Source organism: Pelophylax lessonae (assembly GCF_965119305.1).
Source record: "Pelophylax lessonae genome assembly, chromosome: 2".
In the NCBI taxonomy this organism is placed as follows: Eukaryota; Metazoa; Chordata; class Amphibia; order Anura; family Ranidae; genus Pelophylax; species Pelophylax lessonae.
In genome coordinates, this window is record NC_138769.1 from 670,963,811 (window position 1) to 670,988,705 (window position 24,895).

The 24,895-nt window shown below is 44.4% G+C and overlaps 1 protein-coding gene across 1 annotated transcript in view; it reads left to right on the plus strand.

Moving 5' to 3' along the window:
• Positions 1-661: 661 nt before the first annotated feature.
• TMEM123 (transmembrane protein 123) overlaps positions 662-24,895 on the plus strand; it is a 105,228-nt gene continuing 80,994 nt past the window's right edge. Inside the window, exon 1 of the mRNA XM_082248197.1 lies at positions 662-899. Coding sequence (XP_082104323.1) covers positions 806-899 — 94 coding nt within the window. The 5' untranslated portion in view covers positions 662-805. The remainder of the gene's footprint in view (positions 900-24,895) is intronic.

Below are 24,895 nucleotides of genomic sequence, written 5' to 3' on the forward strand. Positions count from 1 at the left end.
AGGGAGAGGGAGGGGGAGAGAGAAGGAGGGGGGAGAGAGGGAGGGGGGAGAGAGAGGGAGGGGGAAGAGAGAGGGAGGGAGGGGGAGAGAGAGAGTGAGAAGAGGAAGAATGGGAGGAAGAGGGGAAGGGAAGAGAGAAGTGGAAGAGAAACTGTTAGAGGGAGAGAGAGAAGAGGTAAGGGGGGGAGGGGATGTCTCCAAGCTGTGGTACATGAAGTAATATAAGACATGAGATTTTGGGATGATGGATTCTCCTCGCTCTCACCATGTGCGCTCCGTAATGGACAGGCACACAATTCTCCTCTGCTCACAGCACACCGTGCAGAATGTTTCTGCAGGAATCTCTAACACGTATGTATGAAGTTTTCAGCATGGGAATAAAGCTGACATGACACCATTGGGGTGAATGGCGCACATAACTGACGTGCATGAAAAGTGAGGTAAACTGATGTCTCTGCAGGTGAAATCTGTACGGTTTTCCCATGCAGTACGGTGTGAAGGGGTCATTAATATACATTGTATAATAAGATAAATGGGCTCCTCCTGGATTTGTGCACACGGGCGGCTCGGTGTACACGGACGGGATGAGAGAACACACTGCGGTGTGGAACTCTTCCGGCCTCCATCGTGGTGACTCCGCCTACCTGTCAGCTGGGAGCACAGCAATGAGCGCTCCCGCAGCAGGAGGTCACATGACAGAAGCCTGACAACTCGAGCTGGTGCGCGCTCCCGAGGCGCTCCGGGAAGTGTGGTGTAGGCGGTGTGGCTGTGATTGTTGTGTTCCTCGTTACAGTGTCAGGGCGGGATGAGGATGATGGACGGATCCCGGGGATGGCTATTGGCGGCCGCTCTGCTCCTGATTGCTGTCAGCATGTGCATGGCGGCGGACCCCCCTCCCGGTAAGTGCTGGGGGGGGGGGGATATTTCTCAGTTATTCCCTATGATTATACGTTCTAGTGGTCTCATGTCATTGATCTGTGTGATGTCACTGGCTGCTGTATGACATCATATATAGTGAAAGTCCCTCCTTTCATTTCCCTTTTTTGGGGTCACTCTCCTTAGGCTGCATTCACACGGGGTGACACACAAACGCATGTAAAATGCACATTGATTTTAATGGCACCCCAAACGCAAGTAGCAAAAACCGCACGCCGCCAAACGCACTGGGCGCAGTGTCAGACATTGGTCCTGGGACCTTCTATGGTGGGTGATGGGCAGCCCATTCCATCCAATCACACCTGAGAGCATAGGTGTGCGCAGCCTATTGCATTAGGGTGTGATATATATAGCGCAGTAGGGCAGAGGTTGGTGTTAGTAGTTTATTTTTATTATTTCTTTAAATTTTTACAATTTTTTTTTTTTTTTTTTGTGTAATGATTTTATTTTTTACAATTTTTAGGAGCCCCATAGACCCCTGATGTCTCACATTTGGGACAGAGGACAGAGATTTCCCAGTCCCTTTCTCTGCAACCAAGCAGCAGGGGAAATCTGAGCAGCACAGGGTGATTAGGGTGTGCCTAGGCACACCCGGCACACCCTGTGTGCACACCTATGCCTGAGCGCAGCCGAGACATGTGCAGAAATGCGTGTTTCCTAAAAAGCAGCCATTCATTTTTACCCCCCCCCCAACACGCCAAAAAGGGCATTTTGTTGCATGTGACAAAAGTCAGCGACAAAAAACAAAAAGAAAGGTACAGGAGCCATTTTGGTGTAGTTTTGGAGCGTAGTGAAAGGGCCGCCATGCATGTTGCACTGAAAACGCATCGCTCAGGTGTGAATGCAGCCTTTAAATCAGTGGGCAGTCACACTAAAGAATGCGATCTCAGTTGAGAATGTCGCCTCAAACACAACTCCTCAGGGTTGCACTGATACTGGATTTTTTTCGGTCAGTATAAGTGCCGATGCTTTCCGTCAAGAACTCGCGACACTGAGTACTGATATACCTTTGCAGTGCGATTTGAGCCCATACAAAATGAATGGGCTCAAATCGCACTGTAAAGAATCGCATGCATTTTGAACAGGATTGCGGTGTGCTTCCTCTCCGGATTGCATCCGCTGCTGTGTGAACCCAGGCCGAAGTCGCTATGAGAAGTCTGAGCTCACACAGGAGCGGTGCGGGAAACTGCATGTGATTCGGACGTTAATTACACTGCATTCCTGTTCAAATTGCATGCGATTCTTTACAGCATCGCATGCAAGCTCGAGGTATTGGCTAGCCTGGGAGATTGTAGCCTGATGAAGCTTTTAAAACCTATGTTTGTGAGTAGCTATTAGAGCTGCACGATTCTGGCCAAAATGAGAATCACGATTTTTTTAGCTTGGAATAAAGATCACGATTCTCTGTGTAACAACAAAAAATTGGGATAACTTTACTGTTACGTTTTTTTTTTTTAATTCATTAAAGTTTATTAATTGCGTTTGAAAGACTGCTGCGCAAATACAGTGTGACATAAAATATTACAAGAATCGCCATTTTATTCTGTAGGGTCTCTGCTAAAAAAATATATAAAATGTTTGGGGGTTCTAAGTACTTTTCTAGCAAAAAAAAACTGATTTTAACTTGCAAGCAACAAATGTCAGAAAAAGGTCCAGTCTTTAAGAGGTTAAACTTCCTTTCTCCCTGGCAGAGGGAAGGAAAAGATACAATGTAATCATTTTGTTTATAGTTACTGGGAGTTTTCCACAGCTGTTTTCTCTGCTCCCTCAGCTATGCAAAGAATCGAGCATAAGTCAGGTTTAGATCGTCAGGGGGGGTGAATCGAGATCGCGATTTTCATACGATTAATCGTGCAGCTCTAGTAGCTATCTATTTCCTTTTAAGAAAAATTTTCGTTGGATAATGCACTAGGCCAGTGCGCCCTCTGTTTTTTTTTATTTTCTACAGGGAGCCAATTCTCTCCCAGCAACTGCCTAGCAACCAATCATCTGTCTGCTAATAGGAAAAGTTAACTTTTGCAGCTCCCCTGTCCTTTGCTGCGCTCCGCTGTAAGTCTTTCTGCATCCTAAATCGGTGACATTCATTGGTTTTAATTTTTTTTATGATTATATTTAATTTAGCTTTAAAATATTTACCTAAAGCGGAGCTCCAGGCCCCCTACCCCAGCAAAAAAAAAAAAAGTCGGCAGCTATAAATACTGTAGCTGCTGACTTTGAACATTAGGACACTTACCTGTTAAGGGATACCGCTATGTCGGCACCCCGGCTGATTTTGTTTGCATTCCCTATATCTGGTCTCCCACAGTACACAGAACATGGAAATGCAATTATTTTAGTAAATATAAATTGCTAAATACCTTTTCCCAAGTCATCCTCCAGGACGGTCGCACAGCGCGGGAAGCCCTTCGTACATTTCAGGAGTTGTTTTGAACGTGTTCCCCCCCTGATGGTTGATATATGCCACCATTATGACGTTTGTTTCCAGCTGAAGAAATGGGGGAACTCCTAAAAGCTATTTATATCACCGAAGGGAAACGGTCGGCAAACATGTACAGATACTCTCGGACAACGTCACAAAGGTGGCATATATCAAGCATCATGGGGGCACACGTTCAAAACCACTCCTGAAGTGCACGAAGGGCTTCCCGCACCGTGTGACCGTTCTGGAGGATTCCTGGAAAGTGAGTTATCGGGTAAGAACTCAGACTTTGCATCAGCAGTATATAGCAGTCTTGTAACTTCTATCAGTTCCTAGTAAAGTTTGTAGGAGAAGTTTTCATACTGCACTGAGCTGACCTATCAGGATGCAGGATCCCTGATCCTCTGTCTGGACAGTGCTGATTGGCCCTGTGCTGATCACATGCCACTTGGTGTTTTGAATGCTTTTAAGTGCAGAGGAGGGATTTGGGGTCTTTTAGACCCCCAGATGCCTCCACAAGAGTACCTGTTAAGTGATAAAAATAAAAAATAAAATGTTTTTTTTTTAAATGTACGAAAATATCGGCCGATACCGATATGCAATGGCCAAAATATTGGTATTGGCAACGAAAAACCGATATCGGTCGATCACTAATAATCATGCTTTACTGCATATACATAATGATTTTATTGTTGAGGGGTTTAACAGTTTTAGGCCTGGCTCGGGACTTGAAATTTTGAGCCTCACTTTAATGAAAAAAAAAACACAATATATTAGCCAATTGTTTGGTAAAATATATAAAAGATATTGTTCTGCCGAGTAAATGGATATATAATTTTTTTATTTGGTCCCTTTTATTCCTATCACAAGAAATATAAACATCCCTTATGATAGAAATAAGGCATGGAGACATCTGGTGGCTATAAGCCCCCAAATCTCTCCTCTACCCTAGGAAGCATGAGATCCTAAAAAATAAAGTGGCAGTTTTTACATTTGCCAAAAACCTTAAGTGATGTCATAACATCGCTTTTAGCCTCCCAGGACCATAGAGATGGCCGGGACCATCTGGTCCATGACCGGCTGTAGTAACCCAGCGGAAGTGCCAGATTGCTTTACAGGCTCCCCAATCAGACAGGAGAGCCCAAGGGGAAGGGGGGGGGGAGGGGAGGTGAATCAGCGGCTAGGATGGCTTTTACAAAAAAGGGAATCCCTGGCTGAAAAAAAGATAACGGGATGATACCTGTAGCTGCAGAAGCTGTCGGGAAGTGGTTAAAGCAGAACTAAACGCACTCATTTTAAAGTTCCCGAAAACTGTTACACTCCCAGCATGCCAGGAGTGCAACAGTGACATTGTAAAAACAGAAAAACGCTGCGCTTTAGGAGAAGCAGCTAACACCTGAAACAATAGTACAAGTTCCAAATAAAATAATAAAAACAGAATGGTGTAGCGCTAGATTATGAATGACAAACGCTTACCGTATATACTCGAGTATAAGCCGACCCGAGTATAAGCCGAGGCCCCTACTTTTAACACAAAAAGATGGGAAAAATCATTGACTCGAGTATAAGCCTAGGGTGAGAATGCAGGGCGGCAGGCATGGTACAGGAGAATGCAGGGTGACTGGCATGGTGCAGGAGAATGCAGGGCGGCGGGCATGGTGCAGGAGAATGCAGGGCGGCGGGCATGGTACAGGAGAATGCAGGGTACTGGCATGGTACAGGAGAATGCAGGGTGACTGGCATGGTGCAGGAGAATGCAGGGTGACTGGCATGGTACAGGAGAATGCAGGGTGACTGGCATGGTACAGGAGAATGCAGGGTGACTGGCATGGTACAGGAGAATGCAGGGTGACTGGCATGGTACAGGAGAATGCAGGGTGACTGGCATGGTACAGGAGAATGCAGGGTGACTGGCATGGTACAGGAGAATGCAGGGTACTGGCATGGTGCAGGAGAATGCAGGGTACTGGCATGGTGCAGGAGAATGCAGGGTACTGGCATGGTACAGGAGAATGCAGGGTACTGGCATGGTGCAGGAGAATGCAGGGTACTGGCATGGTGCAGGAGAATGCAGGGTACTGGCATGGTACAAGAGGATCCGGGGTTGTGGGCATACTACAGGAGATGCAGTGCTGTGGGCATGGTACATGTGGACCATGCCCGCAGCACTGCATCCCTTGTAGTGTGCCCGCAGCCCTGCATAATGGCAGGTAGTGAAGCTGTTTCACTTACCTGTTCCAGAGGCGCCTTCATTTTAAAAATGGCACCGACATGTCATTGCGCACGCGCTGCCGCCGCTCGTATACTTTCGGCTATTCCCGGCCTCTCCCGAGCGGCGCCGGGAATAGCCGAAATTACATGAGCGGCGGCGGCGCGTGCGCGGTGACATGTATGCGACGGGCGGCGCCATTTTTAAACCTTAAACCCGTCGGAGCGGACAGGGAATTTTTTTTTTTCCCCTTGACTCGAGTATAAGCCGAGGGGGACGTTTTCAGCACAAAAAAATGTGCTGAAAAACTCAGCTTATACTTGAGTATATACGGTATACTGAATCAAAATATGATGTTAACATATACAGTCCAAAAAATGAACACTGAAGTCCACAAAGGAAGGTATTGGCTGAAACAGATTCCCAGGAAAGGAAAAGCTCCAAACAAAAGAAGAAAGGTGAAGATCAGGTGTGCCCAGGAGTAGAAATGAATCCACCAAACAATATAGTGAGAGATGGCTCCTTACCAAATAGCTCTTGCCACTAGATTATAGGTGGCAGAACGCTCATATGAAAGAGAGATCCTCCAATGTAGTGGAATGGCCAGGCAGGACCAACCCCCAGAGGACGTGAGTTATCACGAAACATGTAGTGGTTTATCCTGACGGCGCGAGAATTCGTATTGGTCCCTGGTGTTTAGATGGATCATCAGCGTTAGCTCTCCACCATACTGCCGGGTGACCCACAATCCGAGGAGGAATGTTCTGCAGGAACGCTGCGGCTGCATGTCATTGTTTGTTCCGCTGACATGCAAAGTTTTTACATGTGAGTGCATCCCTTTTTATTTATTAAAGTTATACATTGGTATTGCACTATGGGAGTGTTTCCCCTTTTTATTTCCATGGTTATACACTGGATATCCCTGTGACCTATGATTGGTTGTCCCCGGAGAGAGTGACCTATGCTCCTGCCTGGCCATTCCACTACATTGGAGGATCTCTTTCATATGAGCGTTCAGCCACCTATAATCTAGTGGCAAGAGCTATTTGGTAAGGAGCCATCTCTCACTATATTGTCTGCTGGATTCATTTCTACTCCTGGGCACACCTGATCTTCACCTTTCTTCATTTGTTTGGAGCTTTTCCTTTCCTGGGAATCTGAAGTCCACAAAGGAAGGTATTGGATGAAACAGTGTTAATTTTTTGGACTGTATATGTTAAAGCGGAGTTCCACCCTGGTTATACATTTCTTTACAAAAATACCCCCGGGACAGTCAGGGCTAGCACATTCCACAATGGCTAGCCTCTGATCTGTCCCGGGTTGCACTTACCTTTCAGGAGATATACTTACCTTGAAATTGTCTTCTCCAGCGCTGCCATCTCAGGTGTGGGCAGCTTGAAGCCAGCACGATCCTCTTCCGCGTCCTCTTCGGTCCTCTTCCTCCTTCTTCGGTCCCACGATGCACTGCACCGGCCCCGACGTCACTTCCGGGTCGCGCGCGTCATCCCTCCACAGCTTCTGGGCATGCCCAGAAGCTGTTTAGAAGGGGATGACGCGCGCGCCCCGGAACTGACGTCGGGGCCGGTGCAGGCGCAATGATTCCTGGGAGCTATGACGTTCAGCTCCCAGGAATCATTGCAAAAGCCAGGAAGTGACGAATCGCCGTGGCCGCCGAGGGGAGGAAGAAGGAAGTAAGGTGAGTATATTTTCTCTAAAAGGTAAGTGAAAAAAAAAAAAAAATTGCGATTATCCATTTGTTTTTCAGGTGACCGGGAGCGAGAAGATGGAGGTAAGTATAAATTTCGGGTGGAACTCCGCTTTAACATCATACTTTGATTCAGTATAGGTGTTTGTCATTGATAATCTAGTGCTACACCATTCTGTTTTTATTAACAATGACATTGGTTGTGCCGTGCAACCAAACTGTCAAACCATCAAATGGTTGGTGTCAACTGTTGCGTGTGCAGCATCATGGCAACTGCAGATCAAACAGAAGCTAAGATGGCAGCTTCCTTGGCTGCAAAGGAGAAGAGGGTTTGGTTCAGCTTTATTCACCTACCTACCGCCACCGTGCATTCATGAATGGTAAAGATGAGGACACTTATCTCTGCGGTGATCTTTATTAACAGCCCAACGGAAGTCACCCTTGGGTGGTCCCTTCCTAAAGCTGAACTAGACCCATTGATTTAATGGCTTCCAAAAACATGCCATGAATGGTAACTGTCATAGATGCTTGTGCTCTCAACCAAGCTGTCAAGCAGATCAAACAGAGGCTAAGATGGCAGCTTTGTTGGCTGTAGAGGATAGGAGGGTTTAGTTCCGCTTTAATGTCTGTGACCCAAACTGTGATTGGATGGCTGAGATCATAGACGCACAGTGTACAGAGCTGATCAGAGCCTCTCTCTACCATGTGATGACCAATCACAGTGATCACAAATGGAATCAGACAACGCCTAGGGCAGTGGACACCAGCTGGTGACATCACGTCTCTGTGTCGGCATTCCACATTGCACACAGGAACCTGACTTTTACAGTAATTTGACCGCATAAAAAATGATTAAAAAAATACTTTTATTGTGTGATAGTGAGTCCCTATTGTCAGTTTGAGAAGCTCCTGTGGAAGTTTTGTGAGCAGAGAAAACTATTTTAGGTTTTCTCTGGATTTGGGAAGTCTGGATCAGGGCTGGAGACTTAAAGACTCCAAAGAGCATCCCAGATAGCAAGCAATTGTGCTGCAAGTTTGAAAATGACTTGCTAAGCTATTGCTAGACTTGCCAGGCTTCACAAGTTTGTTGGTTTGTTGCACAATTGCAGCAAGTCCACGTTGCATGATTCCAGATCAACTTTCTTTGCAAACATTTTGCAAGTTGTGGTTCAGTTATGTTGTGTAATAGTCATCCCACCACAGTGGTCACTGTGGCTGAATTTTCTCGCTGTAGACTCGCCACTGCAACTTTACTCCTTGCTAGAGACTTGTCACGTAAATGTATTACAAATTGGAAAAGTGTTAACTAGAACTTGTGCTTCAAGTGCTCTGTCGGTGAAAATGTGCAGCAAGTTAGCAGACTTAAAGCGGTAGTATCCCGCTTTTTTACTCTTTTACCTACAGGTAAGCCTATAATAAGGCTTACCTGTAGGTACAAATAATATCTCCTAAACCGGCATGGTTTAGGAGATATTTACAGTGCATGCAGCCGCTCGCGCGAGCGGCGCATGCGCTCTGAAGGTCCGGAGGGACCTTCAATCTATTTGCCGGAAAATCACTCCCGCGCGCATGCGCGGGAGTGACGTCATCGCGGCTCCGGCCAATCATCGCGCCGGAGCCGTCTCTTCCAGCCAATCACTGCGCCGGAGCCGCCGAACCCGGAAGAGACGGCGAGGGATCATGGCAGCGCCCGCAGCGATGTCCGGGGGTCCGTGTCGGGGCTTCGTTCTAAGGTAAGTAATACATAATGAGCTAGTATGCGATGCATACTAGCTCATTATGCCTTTGTCTTGCAGGGTTTTTTTTTTTTTTTTGAACTTTGGGTTTACAACCGCTTTAAGCCCTGTGCACACGCATCGATTATTGGCCGGGAATTTTCGGCCAATGTCCGATCGGCCGATTTTCGGCTTGTTAGTATGATGCTTCCGACAACCAACCAACTCCAACTTTTCGGCCGAAAAAAATCTGGTGTGCATGCTATAAAATTTTTGTCCTCCGTCAAAACACGTCCGATTTTCCGTCAGTCAGTACAGATTTCGGCAGACAAAAATCTGATGAGCAAGACTGGGCATGCTCAGAGAAGAAAAAACACACGGAAAGTTAACCATCACATGACTTCACTTCTGAAGTAGATTTTTGTTGGCCGAGAAAATTTGTGTGCAGTTTAGGCACATTTCAACCAACACGACAACACTGGACAAAAGTCGGACGATCGGTCGGCCGATAATCGTTGCGTGTGTACGAGCAGGGTTCGTACGGTCATGAAATTCCTGGAAAAGTCATGGGATTTTGACATGACACTTTCCAGGCCTGGGAAAGTATTGGAAAATGACTGAATCCCACAAAGTTTTAGAAAAGTCATGGAATTGGGAAAGGCACCACTGCTGTGGAGCAGATGCTTAATTATTTTATTGACAGTGACATAGAGCTGCACGATTAAAAGTAAAAAAATTGCGATCTCCATTCTCCTCCCGACAATCTTAACATGACCTTTGCTGCATTATTTACATAGCTGTGAGATAGCAGAGATCGGCTTTCATAGTAAAAAAAAAAAGCCTCCGGTCTATAACATCCCCAGTTCAGTACTATAAACACAATGAAATACATTGTATCTTTTCCTTCTGTCTGCCCGGAGGAGGGAAGTTTAACCTCCTTAAAGACTAAAGCCCCGTACACACACGCAGATCGTCGTCATACAAATGTTCGTCTTTTCTCCCCGGGATGTCGGTGTCTGTTGAAAAGTGCAAAGACAGCACAAGGACAGCACAAGAATTTTGTCTGCAGACTTCAGCTGACTGCAGAAGTGATGTCATGTAATGGTTAACTTTCCCTGTGTTTTTTATTTTCTGAGCATGCCCAGTCTTGCAAATCTGCGGTCTGTCGGCTGATTTCTGTACTGACAGGCGAACAATCGTCCGTTCTGGTGTCTGCAGACAAAAATTTTCATGTTTGCAAGAAAGACTCTTGTCCGCGGATTGTGCGCAGACATCTGTCGGAGGCACCATACTAACACGCGTACAATCGGCAGATCTTTCGTCCGCCGACGTTTGTATGACGACGATCTGCGTGTGTGTACGGGGCTTAAGGGCTCTTTCACACAGGCGCTCCGTGTGTCCGCAAATCATCCAATCCGTTTGTAAGTGAATGGCACTGCGGGTGTCAGCAGAATACCATCCGCTGACACCCGATTTTCTTCCTGTCAGTTCTGTTCCGTTTTTTGGAACGGAACAGAACCCTATTTTTCCTTCCGTGTAAAAAACGGAAAGGAAGGAAAATCGGATGTCAGCGGTATCATCCGCTGACATCCGCAGTGCCATATACTTACATTATGTCCGCATATCATCCACAAACGGATAGGATGATATGCGGGCACACGGAGCGGATGACAGAAATGTCATCCGCTCCGTGGAAAAAAAAAAAAAAAGGTCCCGCAGCGGACCTTTTACACGGAGCGGCCGTGTGAAAGGAGCCAAAACCTTTTTCTGACACTTGTTGCTTGCAAGTTAAAATAAGTATTTTTGCTAGAAAAGTACTTGGAACCCCCAAACATTTATATATATATTAGGGCTGCAACTAACGATTATTTTCATAATCGATTAGTTGGCCGATTATTGCTTCGATTAATCGACTAATCGGATAAAAACCTAAAAAAAAAAAAAAAAAGTGTATAATTTAGTTAATATTCTTGAATATCTATATGTAGTGGTAAATATAAATACCCAGCTATATAGTTGGATATTTAATCCACTCTGAGACAGATCTATGTATTATTAGAGGTATAAATGTGGTATACTACCACAAGAGAAAAACTACCACAAGAGGACACAGTTTTAAATTACCACAAGAGGACACAGTTTTAAATTAGAGGGGCAAAGGTTTAAAAGTAATATGAGGAAGTATTACTTTACTGAGAGAGTAGTGGATGCATGGAATAACCTTCCTGCAGAAGTGGTAGCTGCAAATACAGTGAAGGAGTTTAAGCATGCATGGGATAGGCATAAGGCTGTCCTTCATACAAGATAGGGCCAGGGACTATTCATAGGATTCAGATATATTGGGCAGACTAGATGGGCCAAATGGTTCTTATCTGCCGACACATTCTATGTTTCTATGTTTCTACATATCAGACTCCGAGACCAATATTTTTAAAAGACCTAAAACACTGTTTTGCAAATTTTCAGACCGGATTGGTATATAATCATGGCTCCCTTATTAATAGGCGGGTAGCTTGATACAAGCTCCCTGTGCCTGCTGTTACTTATGCTGGCCATACACAAACTAAATTTTTTTTAGAACATTTTTAAAAACATTCATCCGATTTTTCTAACCATTAGTGTATTTGGTGTCCGGTGTCAACCACAGTGACAGGAAAATTTGAAGGAGCAGAATAGAAAACTTCTCGATCAAACAAATCTTCAAATAGTGTATGTGGTTTTTGCTCAGAAGTTTTATTCATTTTAAAATTTTATTGTTAAAAGCAAGTGGAATTTTCAAACAACACTCGTCCATTAGGCTCCGTTCACATCTAGGCGTTTTGGGGCGTTTTTGGGGCGTTTTTCTGCTCTAGGATCAGCTCTCAAAACGCCCAACAAGACAAATCCTATTCATTTCAATGGCCCCTGTTCACATCTGAGCGTTTTGAAGCTGTATACAAAACGCCCAACGCTCAAAAAAGTACATGAGCTTCTTTTTGGGCAGATTACAGGCGTTTTCCATTGATCTCTATTCAATCTAAAAACGCCTGCACAAAAATCGCGGTAAAAATCGCGGTAAAATCGCGGTAAAAAACGCCGCAAAAATCGCGGTAAAATCGCGGTAAAAAACGCGCGAAAAACGCTACGCTCAGGTGTGAATGTAGCCTTAAACAAATATACAAATCATTTTTGAACAAATATAGATGCAAATATTTTTGTCCAAAAATCCAATACATGTATGGGCAGCAGAAGAGCAGCAGCATGCTTTTTTTTTCATGTGTATGTATATAACAAAAATATGGCCAGAAGTCGGATATGCAGGATATTTTAACTGGGAGTCAGACATGAAGGTATATGAAGGGTGGAGGGGGGAAAATAACATTTATATATTAAAGTAGTACTAAAAGCTGAGACTTTTTTTTTTTTTTTTCATGGATATAATCATTTTAAATCTAATGCACAATACTAGTAAACTTTTACTTCAAGGCCCCGTTCACACTGGGGCGATCCGACTTGCCGGGGCGAGCTGTGCACCGCGACCTCGGAGCGACATGCACGGACTTCATATCATTGAAGTCAATGCAGGTCTCTCCAGGTCGCCCCAAAGAAGCTCCGGACCCTTTTTCTAAGTCGGAGCGACTTGTGTCGCTCCTATTAGAACGGGTCCTGTGCTAATCTATGGCAGGCGACCCACGACGTCTCGCCCCAGTGTGAACGGGGTCTAAATGTAATTGTAATGCCTTATATCATCTCTAATCTATCAGCCTCCACCTTCTCTGGGTTCAGATGCTGCTCATCTTCCCTGCACAGAGCCCTTAAAGTGATTGTAAACATTGGATTTTTTTCTTTTTAACAACAATCTTGTCATACTTATCCTCTCTGTGTAATGATTTTTCACAGAGCAGCACTGATTCTCCTCTTCTGCGCCCCCCCACGGCACTTCTGGCTTCTCCTGCCTTCAAAGTGCCCCTATAGGAAGCAGCAAAGTATAGTACTGTATAGTGTCCCTATAGCAAGGTTAAAAAACCTCTGCCTTTTAGAATCACTTGGTTCCTTCTCTTGCCCAGGACTACATTTCCCATGAGGCATTGCTCCTCACACATTCACAAGTTCTCTGTCATCTACTGACATGTATGGGTGGTTTACTGAGCTGTATGTGTGTTATTCTGTATTTTCTGATATGTAAAAAAATAATGCATTCTGTATGCAGGACAACTAATTGGCTGACCGATTAATCGATTACGAAAATAGTTGACAACTATTTTCATAATCGATTAGTTGACGATTATAATCGATTAATCGATTAGTTGTTTCAGCCCTAATATATATATATATATATTTTTTTTTTTTTTTTAGCAGAGACCCTACAGAATAAAATGGGGATTGTTGTAATATTTTATGTCACACTGTATTTGCGCAGCAGTCTTTCAAACGCAATTAATACACTTTAATGAATAAAAAAAAAAAAATGAAACAGTAAAGTTATCCCAATTTTTTTATAATGTAAAAGATGTTACGCAGAGAATCGTGAGCTCTTCCAAGCAAAAAAATTGTGATTCTCATTTCATCCAGAATCGTGCAGCTCTACAGTGACATAACATTTTACATGGTGTAAGCGTCTATCTGCATAGGAGCAGGGTCGGTGCTACCTATAGGTAGGCGTATAGCAGTCAGGGGCAGCGCCAGGGCTGCTGAACCGCCCCTTCAGTGCTGTGCTCGGTCCCTATCAGCCCAGCGGGGAGGCGGGCAGCTTTACATTGGCTTGTGGAGGAGCAGCGCAGAACCACCACTACTACTAGGTTTGAGGGGCCCAGGAGGTGAGAGCCGTGAGGGCATTTTTTTTCTTTAATTTCAGCACGCAGGTGGATAAAGCGGGCGCCGCATGTCCTGATCCTGAAGTTATGATCTGGCCGGCCGCGGGTGGGGGATTCCAGCGGTGGGTGCACGTGCATGCATAGTCAGGCAGCAGGACATGGAAGGTACAGTGATTACACATTACAGCCTCAGTACCAACATGTACAGCCACAGTGTTCCTACTGTATATGGCTGTATATATTGATTCTGTGGCTGTACTTTATATAATAATACTGTGTCTATGTACTGTATATACTGATTATATGGCTGTGTATTCTGATACTATGGCTGCACTGTATATACTGATTCTGTGGCTGTACTTTATAATCTGATACCGTGGCTGTAGTGTATATACGGATTCTGTAGCTGTAGTGTATACACTGATTCTGTGGCTGTAGTGTATACACTGATTCTGTGGCTGTAGTGTATACACTGATTCTGTGGCTGTAGTGTATACACTGATTCTGTGGCTGTAGTGTATACACTGATTATGTGGCTGTAGTGTATACACTGATTATGTGGCTGTAGTGTATACACTGATTATGTGGCTGTAGTGTATACACTGATTATGTGGCTGTAGTGTATACACTGATTCTGTGGCTGTAGTGTATACACTGATTATGTGGCTGTAGTGTATACACTGATTATGTGGCTGTAGTGTATACACTGATTATGTGGCTGTAGTGTATACACTGATTATGTGGCTGTAGTGTATACACTGATTATGTGGCTGTAGTGTATACACTGATTATGTGGCTGTAGTGTATACACTGATTATGTGGCTGTAGTGTATACACTGATTATGTGGCTGTAGTGTATACACTGATTATGTGGCTGTAGTGTATACACTGATTATGTGGCTGTAGTGTATACACTGATTATGTGGCTGTAGTGTATACACTGATTATGTGGCTGTAGTGTATACACTGATTCTGTGGCTGTAGTGTATATGGCTGCGTATTCTGATACTGTGGCTTTACTGTATATGGCTGCGTATTCTGATACTGTGGCTTTACTGTATATGGCTGCATATGCGCATACTTATCAGCATATACACTACAGACACGGTATCGGCATATACACTACAGACACGGTATCGGCATATACACTACAGACACGGTATCGGCATATAAAGTACAGCCATATAGCACCTACTGTACTATGATCATCATAATAATCATACTGTAAACATAGTGAGATGCTTCTGCTTAGACCTTGTTTACACTCGTATTTGGAGGGCAGTAAAAATGTGCAGTTGAGCTTCTTCTTTTTTTTTTTTTTTTTTTTTTTTTTTTTTTTTACCACCCCCAACAACTCTCCCCTAGGACCCTTTCACACAACCTTTCCAACCAGGGTCGTCTTGTCTCTTTTTCAGGCAGGCCTGATCATGAGGTCCATGCAGGTCTATGGGCAGGCTGATGTAAATAGACTTGTGTCTGTTTACACCTACCCCCTTTTCATTCATTCAGGTCCAGAAACAAAGGGAAAAGGACTGTATGTAGGGTTACCACCTCATCCCTTTAAACCAGGACACATATTAATTACACAGGTTCTGTGGCTGATTAAGGTGGTAATTAAACTCACTTGGTACCTTAGGTGCATTATATTAGCCTCAGAACCTGTGTAATTATTATGTGTCCTGGATTAAAGAGATGGGGTGGTAACCGGTTTCAGAGCATGCATTGACATGTATACATAGACATTTTATGAAACATTAGGTCATAAATATTTACCTGAAGTCATTGAAAAGTCATGGAATTTTATTGGTGAAAATGTGCATGAACCCTGTATGAGGCATTACAATTCAACACTGCCACAATTTTTGGGCAAGTTATCCTTGCTATCTGGGATTGGGTGGGATGGAGTCTTCAGTCTTGTGTTCTGCAGATTGTGTGTATGTCCAGGTGCACACACTGGTTATAAAGGAGATCTGAGCACGGCTCAGGGGAGGTGGAGTAGCAGTTTGAACAGTCTCTGTAGCCAGGAGAGAAGTGTGCTCCTGTTTAGGAACCAAGGCAATATCCTCAAAACGGCACTCCAGGTTCCAGGTCAGTGAGAGTTGGGCCAGCTGAGAGAGTCTGGGAGACCATAGCTGAGACAACTGGGAGAGAGTCCTGGGGACCAGAGGAAACCGTCAGTCTCAGAAGATCGGCCAAGGTCAGGAGAACCCCTTCCTAGAGGCCAGGAGTGGGCCTGCATAGCATTGAACTGAAGCTGTATGAGCCTTGAGATCCAAATGCCTTGGCCTTTTTATTTGTTCTATTTTTTCTGGAGAAAAACCCATGTGTGGGCAATCCATGCTTGTATGAACTTCCATTTTTGTTACTTTTATTAAAGCGGTTGTATACTTAAAAAAAAAAAAAAAAAACCTGCAAGACAAAGGCATAATGAGCTAGTATGCATCACATACTAGCTCATTATGAAATGCTTACCTTAGAACGAAGCCCCGACACGGACCCCCGAACACCGCTGTGGGAGCTGACATGATCCCTTGGCGTCTCTTCCGGGTTCGGCGGCTCCGCACTGTGATTGGCCGGAGCCGCGATGACGTCACTCCCGCACGCATTTTCCGGCAAGTTCTCGGCAAGGAACGATGAAGGTCCGCCGGACATTCAGAGCGCATGTGCCGCTCGCGTGAGCGGCTGCATGCAGTGAAAATATCTCCTAAACCATGCCGGTTTAGGAGATATTAATAGTACCTACAGGTAAGCCTTATTATAGGCTTACCTGTAGTTAAAAGTCGCAAAAAGTGGGCTACCACGCTCTAAAACTGAAGTTCCTGTTTGCTGTGAACTCACTGAAAAACGCATCTACCACTGAGTTAGACATCCCCACATCACAATTGCAATGTATTAAAAAATGTATACAGGACGATGGGTAGACAACATTTTAAAGCGGTATTAATCTGAAAATAAAAAATAAATAAAACTCGGACAGGCAGGGCTTTTATGACAGAAGAGACCCTAATGGACTTTGGTAAATGCTTCTCGCTACCTGTCAGCGCTGACGTACACTGAGCCACGCATATGCAACTTGGAGTACGTTTACGGCACAGCTTTGTGTCATGGCGATGTGACTTCTGTGTGCATGCGTGGAAGTGGCATCATCGTGGCCAAACAGAATCAACCCGGAAGGAAGACGGGGAGAGGAGGCAAGTGCCCAGGGTCAGCTATCAAAGGCTGAAATCACAACGTTTGTTGTAATGTGGTGTACACTGACACCTTATGGCATAAACCTGTAGGGGGCCCGTTTTTTATATATTTAAAAAAAAAAAAGCCATTAATTCCGCGATAAAAGTTAGTTTATAGTTTAGCCTTTCCTTCTGCTTGATTACACCTGGAGCTGTGCCATTAAATAACCGCATTATCTGGATTGGTAGCTCCTGTATTTTCACAAACTGTGTAATGACCATAATGTGATAGGGCTGAGTGTATCTGATAAAAGGCAATTAAACTGCTGCTTGATAGACTACCAATAGGGCTTTCAGTTGTACTGGCCGACCATTTGAAGTGTGAGAATATTCTGATTGCATTTGGATGTGATAATGGGACTATTGTGTTTGATGTCGGCAAACGTGGCTGAGTGACGGAATATTTACCAGGTTGGTGTACTGTGATGATGGTACTAAACATTGAGGTTGATTTACTAAAGGTAAATATAGTTTGCACTGCAAGTGCTGCTGCTCTAGATCTGATGGGAAGCTCTGCAGATTTTTATCATCCAATCATGTGCAAGCGCAAATGCTGTTTATTTTCCTTGCATGTGATTGGGTATTCTTTGCAAAGTGAAGCTTTACCTCATTTACTAAGGTTTAGAGCAACTGCACTTGCAGTGTACAGCATCTTTGCCTTTAGTAAATCAAGAGGTGCACTAAGTAGACATTTTGCAACCGAAAATGCAGGCTGCACTTGGCCAAAAACCAAAAATGACAGGTTTTTTTAAAACATTTTGATAAATATTTGTGTTTGACTTTTTAATTCATATCATCAATTTAAAGAAATATGAATTTATTTTCGGCTATTACTGGCACCTTTTTAGTGCAAGAAAAGCTCAAGAAAAACGTGTCCCTTTAAAGAGGTTGTAAACCCACAAAACTTTTTTTTTTTTGTTTGCAACCTGTAAGAGAAACACATAATGAGCTAGTATGCATCGCATACTAGCTCATTATGAAATAATTACCTTAGAACGAGCCCCTGCCGTGCCGCCCGCTTACCTGTATGACGGGCAACATGTCCAGTCTTCCGGGATCGTGGCATCCAGCCATCTGATTGGCCGGAGCCGCGGTGACGTCACTCCCGCGCACGCACGCGGGAGCCGACGGTCACGGCACGGGACTCTGGAGAAACGGCACCCGTGGCTGTTCCTTCAGAGCGCATGCGCCAGTGATGTCACTGGCTGCATGTAAGGTAAATATCTCCTAAACGGTGCATGTTTAGGAGATATTTACAGTACCTATAGGTAAGCCTATATTAAGGCTTACCTATAGGTACAAGTTGTAGAGGAGGGTTTACTTCCTCTTTAAATTCTATGTATGTCTTCACACTGGTCAGTTGCCCTTCTGTTGTGGTGTTAAAAAATCCTGCTTGCTGCATTTTTGGTCAGTTGAATAAAAAAAAAAAAAAAAGCACCTCCCCGTTTAAATGCATTGAAAATGCAGCAAGAACGCATCATAAATGCACCTTTGTTTTTGATGAGTCCCATGACCTATGAATACCAAACCATAAGCACAGTAAAATCGCCCCAAATTCGCAGTAAAATCGCCGCAAAATCAGGTGCATTTTCAGTTCCAACATCTGCACCTTTTTCTTTTATTGGCAAAATGCCAATAACACCATTTGCGGCCAAAATTTCAGGGCATCTCTATAAATCAACCCTATTGTTTATGGGAAGCGATACACTGCAGACATATGAATTGGATCCCAGAAATGCTACACTTTGATTCTTTCACTACTCCCTAGTGGAGAGAAAAGTGTTAGGCCCATCCTCTGTGCGCTGATACATGTCTTGGGGCCAATTCACAATGACTTGTGCTAAAATGCATGTACAGGCCGTCCCCGGGTTACAAACGGAGGGAGAGAACAGGAAGTGAGGAGAAATCTCCCCCTAGGAAGGGAAATTCACTCCTGGAAGAGTTCTCATGGGAAAAAGGTGTCTTCAGTGAAGCTTTATTACCAATCCTTGTTTCTACAACAACCCAAAATTTTCAAAATCCAAATTGTCATAGGGACAGAAAGTGAGGTGAAATCTTCTGAATGGGGGCACAGACAGCAAAACAAACATTACAGGGGTGTTAACTCTTCCCTATGCTATCTAATAAACTTAAAAATTCTTTTGGCTGGAGCTAAACTTAAAAAAAATGTACCTGTTCCGACTTACAAACAAATTCGACTTAAGAACAGTCTATCTTGTTTGTAACCTGGGTACTGCCTGTATATTTCTATATATTTTTGTTGCTTTTAATGCGCACTGACATTCCTTGTCATACATTTTGCATTTTAGTGCAACGCAATGTTATGGCGTGAATAGGACACATTGGAAATTGTTTTTCAGATGCCTTTCCGTTCTGCTTTTTACAGCTGCGCTAAAATGTAAATGTGTGAATTGGCCCTTAAATCAGTAGTAGACTGCGGCATGTTAAAAAAAAAAAAAAAAAAAAAAGCCCTGCAAGCCAAATGTCATAATGTGCTAGTATGCATCACATACTAGCACATTATTAAATCCTTAACTTGGAGCAATTGTCTGTCTTTCCATTCTTTAGCATGGAAAGCCATACACGGGAGTAGACATTCTGTAGTTATCATTTCTGCGCAGAACGCAAGCACATACAATGTAAGCCATCTTCCCTTTGCACCTCCTCTCTTTTGCAGAAACATAGAGTTGTGACCACTTCCCCTATGTATACTTAATCCACAGCATTTAGCTATCTTCACTGAGTAGAAACAAGGTGTCCTCATTAGTATGCCAGTTTCTCTCAATGTCCCTTCCATAGCTCTTCCCAGCTGGGCACACTCCCTGATGGCATACTTATTCCCAGGTTTCATTAATGCTCACATCAGGGGACTTAGACCGCGGCATGTAAAAAAAAAAAAAGCCCTGCAAGCCAAATGTCATAATGTGCTAGTATGCATCACATATTAGCACATTATTAAATCCTTGACTTGGAAGAGAGCTCTCCAGTGGCGCTCTCACCACTGACGAGGCTTCCATTATCCCCTGGTCTTCCTTCCGGGTTCGTTTATTTCAGCTGTGAGTGGCCGGAAACCTGATGATGTAACGGAGCTTTGAAGATCCAGTATGGTATGCTGGGGATTCAGAGCACATTCTCCGGTGACATTATCGGCTGCATCCAGTGTAAATACGGCAAGTTTAGGAGTTATTCGCTGTACCTACAGTTATGCCCTAATATAGGCTTACTTGTAGGTACAATTTGGGAAAGTTTACTACCGCTTTAAAGCGGAATTCCAGGCAGATGTTTTTTTTTTCTCAGTGGGGCTGTGTCCACACTGCATGGTTTTGTCTAGGGCAGGGATCCTCAAACTACGGCCCTCCAGCTGTTTTCGAACTACACATCCTATGAAGCATTGTAAAACTCTGACATTCGCAGACATGGCTAGGCATGATGGGAATTGTAGTTCCTGAACAACTGGAGGGCCATAGTTTGAAGACCCCTGGTCTAGGGGTTCAGAGAGCCAAGATATACTCACCTCTCACTCACAGATCCTCCCAGCACAAGATCGGCCCCCTCTGCTCCTGACCCCCCCTCTCCTCCCCGCGGTCCAGCAGTTTTGTGCGGACCGTTTTTGACGTCATCACGCCCATAGACCAGCCCTGAACTTGAGGACGACAGCAATAGTCTACCCCTGGATGTGGGGGAGCGCTGGTTTTTAAGGATCGGGTGAGTATAACTTCCCACGCTCACACTGCTTGCGTGCCCCCTGACCACTCTGTGATCAGCAAGTCCATGAGACTCGGGTGATCACAGATCGGAGTAAGGGACCAATCTCTGCCCCCTACCAGATATTCTGATGTCAGCCAATGACAGCTGATCACATGATGTAAACAGAAGCTGGGAATCCGCAGAAGAAAAAAATAAAGCTGATTTCCGGCTTGTGTAAAGGGGACATCGGTCCCCCACAAGGAGAGTCCCTGCCCCCTCATCGGTGCCACCTATCTGTGCCACCTACCAATGCCCATCATGCCTCCTGATCAGTGCGGCCTTATCAGTGCCTGTCAGTGCAGCCTCATAGCGCACATAAATGAAGGAGAGAAATTACCTGTTTGAAAATTTTTATAACAAATTATGAAAACTTTTTGGGTTTTTTCAAAATTTTCGCTTTTTTTTTTTTTGTTTAGCAGAAAATAAAACTTAGAGTAGTGATTAAATACCACCAAAAGAAAGCTCTATTTGTATAAAAAAAAATTATCAAATTTTCATATGGGTACAGTATAGCATGACCGCGCAATTGTCATTCAAACTGTGACCGTGCTTAAAGCTGAAAATTGGCCTAGGCAGGAAGGGGGTGAAAGTGCCCAGTAAGCAACTGGTTAAACAACTGGAGGTGCTTGTTAACTCCACCCAGATCAGCATTTTTAACACAGGAGAACAAATAATTTATTACATGTACAGCTCATGGTACTAAAGATGCGGCTTTCAAAAAAAAGGCATACTTCTCTGCTCTGTGTATTAATTTTGCACAGAGCAGCCCCAATCCTCCTCTTTTCGGGTCCCCCGCTGGCTCGCCTGGCTCCTCCTGCCTGCTGAGTGGCACCAAAAAGCAAGCTGCTGTAATGTGAATTTTGCACTAAGCATGTATATGGCGATAGAAATTTCTGGCAGAGCTCAATGAAGATAGTTTATGAGCAAAAGTTAACAACCAAAGGCCAGAGAGAGGCCGTATGAAAGATCAGCATGTTCTGTTTATGTTCAATAGATTTACTGTGTATGAGGATTCCAAACTCCCACTGGAATGGACACAATCAGCGCTGCTAGAAAACATGTTCTTTTATAGAAGCCGGTTTTATTTGAAAGGCGTTGGTGTAGATCAGGGGTCTTCAAACTATGGTCTTCTAGTTGTTCATGAACTACAATTCCCATCATGCCTACTAGTCATGTCTGTGAATATCAGAGTTTTACAATGCCTCATGGGATGTGTAGTTCAGCAACAGCTGGAGGGCCAAAGTTTGAGGATCCCTAGTGTAGATCAAACTTTCTCCAGCTTTCTTTAGTTTAGGGGAACCCTGCCAGAAATGATAGAACAGCGGCGATGTCTCCCCTACATTAGTGGTCAGTCTAGAAGTAGGGATGCACCGATCCGATATTGGCGCCGATACTGCCAAAATAGCTGGATTGGGGGATCGGTAAAATTAACCGATCCACGGGCCGATCCGGTTTTGCTGAGTCCCGACTCAGCCGTCCCTTACTTGCACGGAGCCGCTACTTCCTGTATAGGTCCGGCTCACAGGCGGAGTGATATCAGATGCACTCCGCCTGTGAATGGAGGAGCCATACACATGAAACAGTGACTTTGCTCTGTACTGCAGCCGCATGCATATTGTGTATGTGTGCAGTTCCGGATCGGTTTCGGTATCGGCAGATACACAATGCCAGGTATCGGGACTGGAAAAGTCGGATCGGTGCACCCCTAGCTAGAAGTGACCTCGTGCATTGGTGGTTAGTGCAAAATTGGCCCCTTGCATTGGTGGCTAGTATAAGTTGAGGTCAGTTCGTCGTTTCTCTTGAGGTCAGTTCGTCGTTTCTCTTGAGGTCAGTTCGTCGTTTTCTCTTGAGGTCAGTTCGTCGTTTTCTCTTGAGGTCAGTTCGTCGTTTTCTCTTGAGGTCAGTTCGTCGTTTTCTCTTGAGGTCAGTTCGTCGTTTTCTCTTGAGGTCAGTTCGTCGTTTTCTCTTGAGGTCAGTTCGTCGTTTTCTCTTGAGGTCAGTTCGTCGTTTTCTCTTGAGGTCAGTTCGTCGTTTTCTCTTGAGGTCAGTTCGTCGTTTTCTCTTGAGGTCAGTTCGTCGTTTTCTCTTGAGGTCAGTTCGTCGTTTTCTCTTGAGGTCAGTTCGTCGTTTTCTCTTGAGGTCAGTTCGTCGTTTTCTCTTGAGGTCAGTTCGTCGTTTTCTCTTGAGGTCAGTTTGTCGTTTTCTCTTGAGGTCAGTTCGTCGTTTTCTCTTGAGGTCAGTTTGTCGTTTTCTCTTGAGGTCAGTTTGTCGTTTTCTCTTGAGGTCAGTTTGTCGTTTTCTCTTGAGGTCAGTTTGTCGTTTTCTCTTGAGGTCAGTTTGTCGTTTTCTCTTGAGGTCAGTTTGTCGTTTTCTCTTGAGGTCAGTTTGTCGTTTTCTCTTGAGGTCAGTTTGTCGTTTTCTCTTGAGGTCAGTTTGTCGTTTTCTCTTGAGGTCAGTTTGTCGTTTTCTCTTGAGGTCAGTTTGTCGTTTTCTCTTGAGGTCAGTTTGTCGTTTTCTCTTGAGGTCAGTTTGTCGTTTTCTCTTGAGGTCAGTTTGTCGTTTTCTCTTGAGGTCAGTTTGTCGTTTTCTCTTGAGGTCAGTTTGTAGTTTTCTCTTGAGGTCAGTTTGTCGTTTTCTCTTGAGGTCAGTTTGTCGTTTTCTCTTGAGGTCAGTTTGTCGTTTTCTCTTGAGGTCAGTTTGTCGTTTTCTCTTGAGGTCAGTTTGTCGTTTTCTCTTGAGGTCAGTTCGTCGTTTCTCTTGAGGCCAGTTAGTCGTTTCTCTTGAGGCCAGTTAGTCGTTTCTCTTGAGGCCAGTTAGTCGTTTCTCTTGAGGCCAGTTAGTCGTTTCTCTTGAGGCCAGTTAGTCGTTTCTCTTGAGGCCAGTTAGTCGTTTCTCTTGAGGCCAGTTAGTCGTTTCTCTTGAGGCCAGTTCACCATTGCTAATCACTCGACCTTTAGCAACTTTAGGAGGAACCCTAGTGTTCCAGAGAGCCCTGGTTAAATAATGTTCCTTTCATACGAACGGTCGGATCTGGTCTGCCTGTCCGTTTTTCAGGAGAACTTGATCAGAACCTTCATTCTCCTCTGTGGAGCAGTAGGCGCAAACAGACGTGTACGTTTACACCTGCCTACATCCAATCTGCAAACAGACATATTGGGATCTGTTCCCTTTCCATGCAGTGGATCGGATAGCAGTTGGGTGTAAACAGACAGGCGATTTGTTTACATCCGACCGCCTATAGAGGAGAGCGGGGCTGTGTCTGTGTCTGCTCTGCATAAGCACAGCGGACCCTCATGCAGAACCCGCCGCTGTTTTGTAGAGGTGGAGGGATGCTACATGTCGGTGAGTTTTCAGGTGCGTGAAACCATATGACGCTGCAGCTCAATGCGGCCACGTTTTTAAAAAAAGGGGTCGTGGTCTTATTTCCTGCAGGTACAGCAGCCCATTCAAAATAATGGACCGCTGTGCCTGCGCAAATGCAGCATGCAGAACCCGCTAGGGTGTGAACCTAGACTAAAGCCTCGTACACACGATCAGATTATCGGACGATCTTTCGTCCGTTTTTTTGTTGCCTGCTAGTCTCATATGGAAAGTGAAGAGGTTACTTTCATACGAAAATTCTCGTCTGACAGAATTCAACTTCAGAAGTGATGTCATGTGTTGGATTGCTTTGTATGTGTTCTTTTGTTTCTGAGCATGCCTAGTCTTGCTCTTATGACTTTTTTCGGACGAAAACTGTACTAATTAAACAAAAATCGGACGTTGTGTTGACATACGATAAAAATTTTATAGCCTGCACATCCAGATTTTGTTGTCCCGAAATTCGTATTCGGCTGTCGAAAGCACCATACTAACAATCCGAAAATCGGCAGATCGTTCGTCGGATGAAATTTTACTGCTGATTTTCGTAGTGTGTGTATGGGCCTTAAGGCTTCATTCTCACTAGTGTGACTCCCAGTGTGACTTTGATACAACTTTTACACACTGCGACACTCAAGTCTCAAAGTTGCATCATAGTAGTGCAGTAACTTTTTTTTTTTTTTTTTAAAGATGCTCTGACTAAAATCATAGATTGGACCGTGTGCCATTGACATAAATGGGTTGAGACTTGTCATGCGACTTTGGACACAGTCGCATTACA